Source organism: Mizuhopecten yessoensis, unplaced genomic scaffold, assembly GCF_002113885.1.
Source record: "Mizuhopecten yessoensis strain PY_sf001 unplaced genomic scaffold, ASM211388v2 scaffold537, whole genome shotgun sequence".
Lineage (NCBI taxonomy): Eukaryota > Metazoa > Mollusca > Bivalvia > Pectinida > Pectinidae > Mizuhopecten > Mizuhopecten yessoensis.
Genome location: NW_018403596.1, coordinates 29255 through 37746, shown reverse-complemented (window position 1 = coordinate 37746; position 8492 = coordinate 29255). Strand labels below are relative to the sequence as shown.

Here is an 8492-nt window from a genome sequence, read left to right as displayed (position 1 = left end):
CAGGTTTTGCACCTTCTGACAAAAGATGTAAAACACTTTCTTCTGCACCAGAATAACATGCTCCATTCAACACAGCAACTTTTGTTTCATCATTCAAGTATACAACAATTTTCCTAAGTAAACACACTTGTTTTTTACTATCATTCCGATGTCTGTCAATCAATGACCATAATCTTGTATACTTGACAGGTTTTACACCTTCTGACAGAAGATATAAAACACATTCTTCTTCACCATTACAACAAGCCATATCCAACACAGTAAGTTTTGTCTTATCATTCATGTATACAACAATTTTCCTAAGTAAACACAGTAGTCTGTTACTATCATTACAATGTCTGTAAATCAATAACAACCATGCTGTGTTCTTGTCAGGTTTAACACCTTCTGACAGAAGATATAAAACACATTCTTCTGCACCACAAGAACATGCTTTATTCAACACAGCAACTTTTGTTTTATCATTCAAGTGTACAACAATTTTCCTAAGTAGACACACTTGTCTGTTACTATCATTCCGATGTCTGTCAATCAATGACCACAATCTTGTGTACTTGTTAGGTGTTACACCTTCTGACAGAAGATATAAAACACATTCTTCTGCACCACAAGAACATGCTTTATTCAAAGCAGCAAGTTTATCAACTTTTCTGTCATTCAACAACCTGACAAATCTTTTAACAAATACAGGATCTTTCCATACATCTAGAGAGCCAATACTATCATCATCATTCCATACATCTAGAAAGCCAATTCTAGTACCATCATCATCATCATTCGATACATCTTGAGAGACAGTACTACTAGTACCATATTGTTTCTCCTCACATTCAAACTCTCGGAGTAGACGCTCACACATTTCTGTATAATGATCAGATGATATGACAATCATGTTTGTAGCTGTTTTTGAGGTTGTTAGATAACTGAGGGATTTGCTGGGACAATTCTGTATGTAGCCAATTGGTGTGGCTTTCCCATACAAACATGCCACAGCAACATATATAGAATCGTGATTAAATCTGTACACATCCTCAACAGACCAATGTTTCTCCTTCACTACTAAGTCTTCATCAAACCACCAATGTGTCTCCTTCATTACTAAAAATCCTAACAACTTTTCCAAAGTTTCTTTTACGAATCCTACTTTTTTCTTATATGTCAATTTGGTACTGTCATCTTCACNTCAATCAACTCTATTGAAAATGCTTGTTCCAGCAATTTTTCATCGACGGTTTTACTGTTTGGATCAAGATCTTTTACTCTCATCATTCCGCCATTGAGGAAGAGGTACAAAAGTGCAGAACATTCTTTTAATTTTGACAATGCTTCATTTAAAAAATGAAAAGGATTTTCAAAAAATCTCACTCGCTCTTTCTGTAATTCTTCAGAATTGTAGTAAAGCTGGCAACATTGCGGGAATCCAATGTTTGGTGCATAAGTTAAAATTTGTGTTTTTTCTTTGTCTGTCCATGAAACGTTTTTTGGCTTATACAGCTCTAAAAGTTCTCTTTTTTCTTCTGCAAGTTTGTATGTATGTGAGCTCAGATCAATAATGTTATCTTCGGTTAAAATTGTTCCAAGAGAACGTTTTTCCAAAGAATTGAATACTTCATTACGAATAGTAATGATGAGAAAATTGGTCTGGGTTTGTTTATCTACAAATAGCGTTTCTACATCTGAGATTCTTTTGTTCCACTCTTGTACATCCTTTTTACTCGCATCTTTCTCACCAAAAATATCATCAATAAAAGTGATCAATTTCATGTTTGGAGCCAAAAAATCTAATGTCTTAATCTTGTGAATTTGCAGGGGTTTTCCGGCTTGCTGCTCCTCACTCAGCCAATGGAGGAGTTGAACGGCGATTGCTGTCTTACCGTCTCCTGTATTTCCCTTGATGACAACAACCTTGGTCTTTAGGAGCTTTTCTTTAGCATCACAGAAACTTTTGGTGGGGTAGAATTTTTTTTCTTTTTCTTTTGTAATTCTGGCTTTGGCTGTTTCTGCAAGAAAAATAAAAGATATACTGTAGGTGGAGAAGTCTTAATTGTGTTAAAGGATTTTGGCCAAGATTTTTTTACATTTTGTAAAAATAAGCGAAACCTGTAATTTACTTAAATAAATACAGAACGTGCGTTCAGAAGTGTCCCGTTTCTAGATATAGGCAATCAAAGGTGACCGCTCCTTACTGGCGAGAATTTTAATGAGCTAACAGGTCACGTGGTACTTGTGACGTCAGAGTGGCACATTTGGGCCACTGGTCCATATATTTTTCTGATTTGTTTAAACGGACACATCTGACAGTGTGATTCTTGGCATGAACCTACATACTAAATACAATTCTCTACAAAATTCGGTTGAAAACAGTACGAAGACAAATCATTGTATATTTATATAAAAGTTACACAGGAGGACGATTCGAATATGACAGGAACGTAAATAAGATACGCATATAGCACAGTGGCTTCAGAGTGACAATTGTGTGACTTTTTAGAGTCATATATTTTATATAATCTACTGTAATGTTCTGAAATCTGCTGATAAATCGCATGTATTCCTCCTATATGTATATATACATGTACCATAACTGTACCCAAATCGGGACAGTAACGAAAACGGGACACTTATGGGAGAACGGCCCAAGAAACTGTCTTTCAAAGCAAAGAAGTACTTTTATGTATATAGTTTTCATTTCATGATACTTTTCTGACAATTTAACTGTATGTAAGCTTTATTGGCTGCTGATTATCATTACATGGAGAATTTAAATGTAAGAATAATGACCAAAACAAAACTTTCCTGATTTACGTGCCGTGCGATGCTATTTATTTCGATATCATTTTCAAAAATCTATTTTATCAAAACTTATGCTAGTTTGGAGAAGAAATTTAATCATAACCCTGTTTGACTCTAAAATATTTGAAATATGTCTTCATTTCTGCTGATATTGATCGTTTATCCAAATATTGTGTTCTATTAAATGAGCTATGAGAATTTCCTTTTAGCCCAATAGGCAGAGGGTCAGACTAGTTAGCCAGTGGTCCGAGGTTCAATCCCTAGAAGAGAAATTGCATTGAAAAATGACCTCTGTTACAATCATGAATGACATACCTTGTAGTTGTAACAGAACAAGAGACCTAAGGGCCTTGAATCCCTCACTTGGATATTTTGAAAATCTAGTTGAAATCTGGTCGATAGTTTGGGGGAGATGGCTTAGTGGAGGCTCAGCCCTTTATATTAATTGCATTTATTTGCTTTAATTTTGATCAAAATGGGTAAAGGACACTTCCACAGCAATTTGCTTAAAACCTGCCATGTAATTTGGGAAGAGATGTCATTTAGAGTTAAACTTCCAATTCAACCTCTTTTGATCCTAACTCTAAACTCCCAAGAGTCAGCTCTTAATTTGTGTAAAGTTTGATCCCCATGGGCAAAAGATGCTACAACAATAATTTTGTTAAATCTTGCCCATTAGTTGGGGAGATGTCACTTAATGCAAATCTGCCCCCAGCACCCAGTGGGGGAAAGGGGACCCCTTTATGTATAAATATTTTGATTCCCTTGGCATAAGAATTTGAGAAATTGGTTGAATGCTGCTCAACAGTTTAGGAGGTGTCATTTAAAGCAAAAATTGATCAAAGACAGAGACGACGACAGATGAAGCATCACCACAAAAGCTCACTGGTACTTTGTTCCAGATGAGCTTATAATTCCAATCTGATTTAAACAAAATCTTTCATTCTGTTCCTCTACAATATTTTTGGTGTAAGATATGATGACGTGGCAAGGGGTCATGACCTGGTGACCTTCAATACAGAAGTCATGTTAAATTACATGTAATTGAAATATTGAGACTATTTGGAGGGCATTTCAATGAATGGCTGCAATTACATTCACCAGAACATGACCTGTTATGAACTTGTCGTTAGATCCTTCACCGTAGTGTGTGGAAACAGAGAAAGAATAAACTTTATCAGATTGGTGTTAAATCTGGTACTCTTTTGGCAAACCAAGATTTTTGTTCAAAAAGAACTATAAAACTTGTCATATATGTTAAGATGATGCATGTTGTTCTTGTCCAAGTTTTAAGGAAATCTGCTGCCCTTCTTCTCTAACCATGTCCAATCCAGTAGATAAGACTCACCTATCATGGGTTCTAAGTCAGGATGGATTTCTGTAAAATAAAAGATTTACATTAAATAGGGTAGGACACAATTTGAATTATAAACAGATGATTTATTCCAGACAAATTTTCTTACTACTTAAATCTTACACAGTAATCTCAACCTGACAAGTCGGTTACCAAACTATAGATCATAATAGTACACTAGTAGATATCATTACATGTATACATGACAGAACTAGTACACTAGTAGATATCATTACATGTATACATGACAGAACTAGTACACTAGTAGATATCATTACATGTATACATGACAGAACTAGTACACTAGTAGATATCATTACATGTATACATGACAGAACTAGTACACTAGTAGATATCATTACATGTATACATGACAGAACTAGTACACTAGTAGATATCATTACATGTATACATGACAGAACTAGTACACTAGTAGATATCATTACATGTATACATGACAGAACTAGTACACTAGTAGATATCATTACATGTATACATGACAGAACTAGTACACTAGTAGATATCATTACATGTATACATGACAGAACTAGTACACTAGTAGATATCATTACATGTATACATGACAGAACTAGTACACTAGTAGATATCATTACATGTATACATGACAGAACTAGTACACTAGTAGATATCATTACATGTATACATGACAGAACTAGTACACTAGTAGATATCATTACATGTATACATGACAGAACTAGTACACTAGTAGATATCATTACATGTATACATGACAGAACTAGTACACTAGTAGATATCATTACATGTATACATGACAGAACTAGTACACTAGTAGATATCATTACATGTATACATGACAGAACTAGTACACTAGTAGATATCATTACATGTATACATGACAGAACTAGTACACTAGTAGATATCATTACATGTATACATGACAGAACTAGTACACTAGTAGATATCATTACATGTATACATGACAGAACTAGTACACTAGTAGATATCATTACATGTATACATGACAGAACTAGTACACTAGTAGATATCATTACATGTATACATGACAGAACTAGTACACTAGTAGATATCATTACATGTATACATGACAGAACTAGTACACTAGTAGATATCATTACATGTATACATGACAGAACTAGTACACTAGTAGATATCATTACATGTATACATGACAGAACTAGTACACTAGTAGATATCATTACATGTATACATGACAGAACTAGTACACTAGTAGATATCATTACATGTATACATGACAGAACTAGTACACTAGTAGATATCATTACATGTATACATGACAGAACTAGTACACTAGTAGATATCATTACATGTATACATGACAGAACTAGTACACTAGTAGATATCATTACATGTATACATGACAGAACTAGTACACTAGTAGATATCATTACATGTATACATGACAGAACTAGTACACTAGTAGATATCATTACATGTATACATGACAGAACTAGTACACTAGTAGATATCATTACATGTATACATGACAGAACTAGTACACTAGTAGATATCATTACATGTATACATGACAGAACTAGTACACTAGTAGATATCATTACATGTATACATGACAGAACTAGTACACTAGTAGATATCATTACATGTATACATGACAGAACTAGTACACTAGTAGATATCATTACATGTATACATGACAGAACTAGTACACTAGTAGATATCATTACATGTATACATGACAGAACTAGTACACTAGTAGATATCATTACATGTATACATGACAGAACTAGTACACTAGTAGATATCATTACATGTATACATGACAGAACTAGTACACTAGTAGATATCATTACATGTATACATGACAGAACTAGTACACTAGTAGATATCATTACATGTATACATGACAGAACTAGTACACTAGTAGATATCATTACATGTATACATGACAGAACTAGTACACTAGTAGATATCATTACATGTATACATGACAGAACTAGTACACTAGTAGATATCATTACATGTATACATGACAGAACTAGTACACTAGTAGATATCATTACATGTATACATGACAGAACTAGTACACTAGTAGATATCATTACATGTATACATGACAGAACTAGTACACTAGTATATATCATTACATGTATACATGACAGAACTAGTACACTAGTAGATATCATTACATGTATACATGACAGAACTAGCACACTAGTAGATATCATTACATGTATACATGACAGAAACAGTACACTAGTAGATATCATAACATGTATACATGACAGAACTAGTACACTAGTAGATATCATTACAGGTATACATGACAGAACTAGTACAGGTACTTGTCTTCTGACTCACAAACACCTTATATCAATGTTATGTCAAAATAGCCATGTTGTATCTTTTACATAAACGATTCAAGATATTACCTGATTATCTGGTCAACTGGAATTAAAATTAATTTAAAGAGGTGAATATCTCCATATGTTTAATAATGAAGCTACTTGACTATCCAGTCACTTAAGAGCAAAGACAGATGTAGCTGGACTATCCATGTATTCCTATGTATTTACAATAAGGTGGAGATACTAGCTTTCTGGCACTTGGTTTGACTGTTGTATATCTTTTCAAAATATTCCACTATACTTAGTTTCTTTATTCAAATTCAGAAAACAACCAGCTAGTAAAATATAACCAGATGGTACATCTGGCTATAAAGGCCTGTGGATAACACTGCAGCTGTCAAACTTACTTTTGTCTCGGCTTGTGTCTGATGTTGTAACAATCGTGGCAGCCGGATCTGGAAAAAGATGGAAAACAGGTATACTTACTATCAAAATCATTTCAATTCTGATTGTAATAAGTTCATGAAATGATTTTCATTACAATTTTAGCTAAGTTCCATTCACCATACACACACAACTTGGGCTTACATTGTATACTTGGACTGATAGAACTATGACAAAATATTACAAAACTATTGTAACATATGAGTTCTGTATTCTATAATTACCATCTTTATATCGATCATAAGGACGTTATAACACTGATTCCATTTCGGTCATTTTGAAGTGAGCTAGTTATCTTGATGTTGTTGACACCATGATGAAAGTGTTACAGAACACATGAGATCCCAGAGGGATCGTGGCTCAAATATCATGGAATGCTGCCGGTATGTAGGTTTATTTCTTTTCTCTACAAATATTGGTACAAAGGTAACAAGGAAGTTGTGCAAATCATATTGCAACACAAACTTTGAGGGACTTATATTTTATATTAAACTTTCTGATAAATCTGAAATTGAAGCATGCACAACTATATATGGACCAAGGAGATCATCCCTACCAAAGTTTACACTGCCTGTTAAGTGTTTACATAACATATCCAAGTATCATGGCTCGACAGGTCCTTGTTGTTCTTCAGATAAATGTTGTTGCAAGTATTTCAAGAATTTAACCCTCTGACCTTGAAAATATGTCAAGGTCTTTTACATGAGGAAACTTTATAGATCTCCATGTCAGGTGAAATCTCTGGCAAAACATCAGAAACCCTGGGCCTTATGGAACTTGATCAGAATACTCTTAAAGCAGACAGAGAGCAAACATTGTTCAGACAAGGATTAATAGACTGCCTGACTGATGAACTTTAAATTACAGACAAAAAGCAGTTTGTACAAGCTAGCATGGTGGGCTAACCATACATAAATAACCATAAAAACACAATTAAATGGTGGAATGAAGTATGATGATAACATAAAGCGTGACCTGAACTCCTGTTCTTTCTGTGATCATAATGGTTCCACAGTTACGTAGTCCTGTTAATAGATGGGCCTCACTGACAATATAATGTTCTTATACTTGTGTGTATACACACACCCAAACTTAACGTGTTTACATCCCACTGAACGTGAACTGATCACAAACCTGTAGACTGTTGCAGGTCTTGATCTCCTGACCTTGGTTGCTTGGCTGGTGATGGACCTGAAAAAAACCCAAATGTGTCAATGACTTTCACAAAATATACACTATATATAGATTCAGCAGAGATGTAATTGTATTAAGGCTAAGATCGTTCCAAAACTAGACTGAAGTGCTAGTTTCTAACTTTTCATTGACACGCTTGTACATACAAGTAATACACATGGAATATGTTTTGTTATTACCTGTGAAATATCAGAAATTCAGCATTTGAAAAAAAGACTTATATTTTCACTTCATGAGTATAAATTCTGATCTTGTAACCTCAAGATTGACTTTATTCATTTGTCAATTTCAGAGATGTCGTTAGACAGTTTTACCCCAACGTTTAATTAGAATCTGACGGACAAAATGAGGGATGCAATTCCAAACATCACCCAAACTCC

At 34.2% G+C, this 8492-nt stretch overlaps 1 protein-coding gene across 1 annotated transcript; it reads right to left on the bottom strand.

The window, feature by feature from the left end:
* Window positions 1-1158: 1158 nt before the first annotated feature.
* LOC110450692 lies at window positions 1159-8436 on the bottom strand. Its single transcript, XM_021498328.1, has 4 exons — window positions 8053-8436; window positions 6882-6929; window positions 4142-4171; window positions 1159-2000 (listed from the first exon to the last, which is right to left on the bottom strand). Exons 3-4 carry the CDS (start codon window positions 4146-4148, stop codon window positions 1159-1161), a joined length of 849 nt encoding a protein of 282 aa, XP_021354003.1. The 5' UTR covers window positions 4149-4171; window positions 6882-6929; window positions 8053-8436.
* Between the last annotated feature and the right edge of the window lie 56 nt (window positions 8437-8492).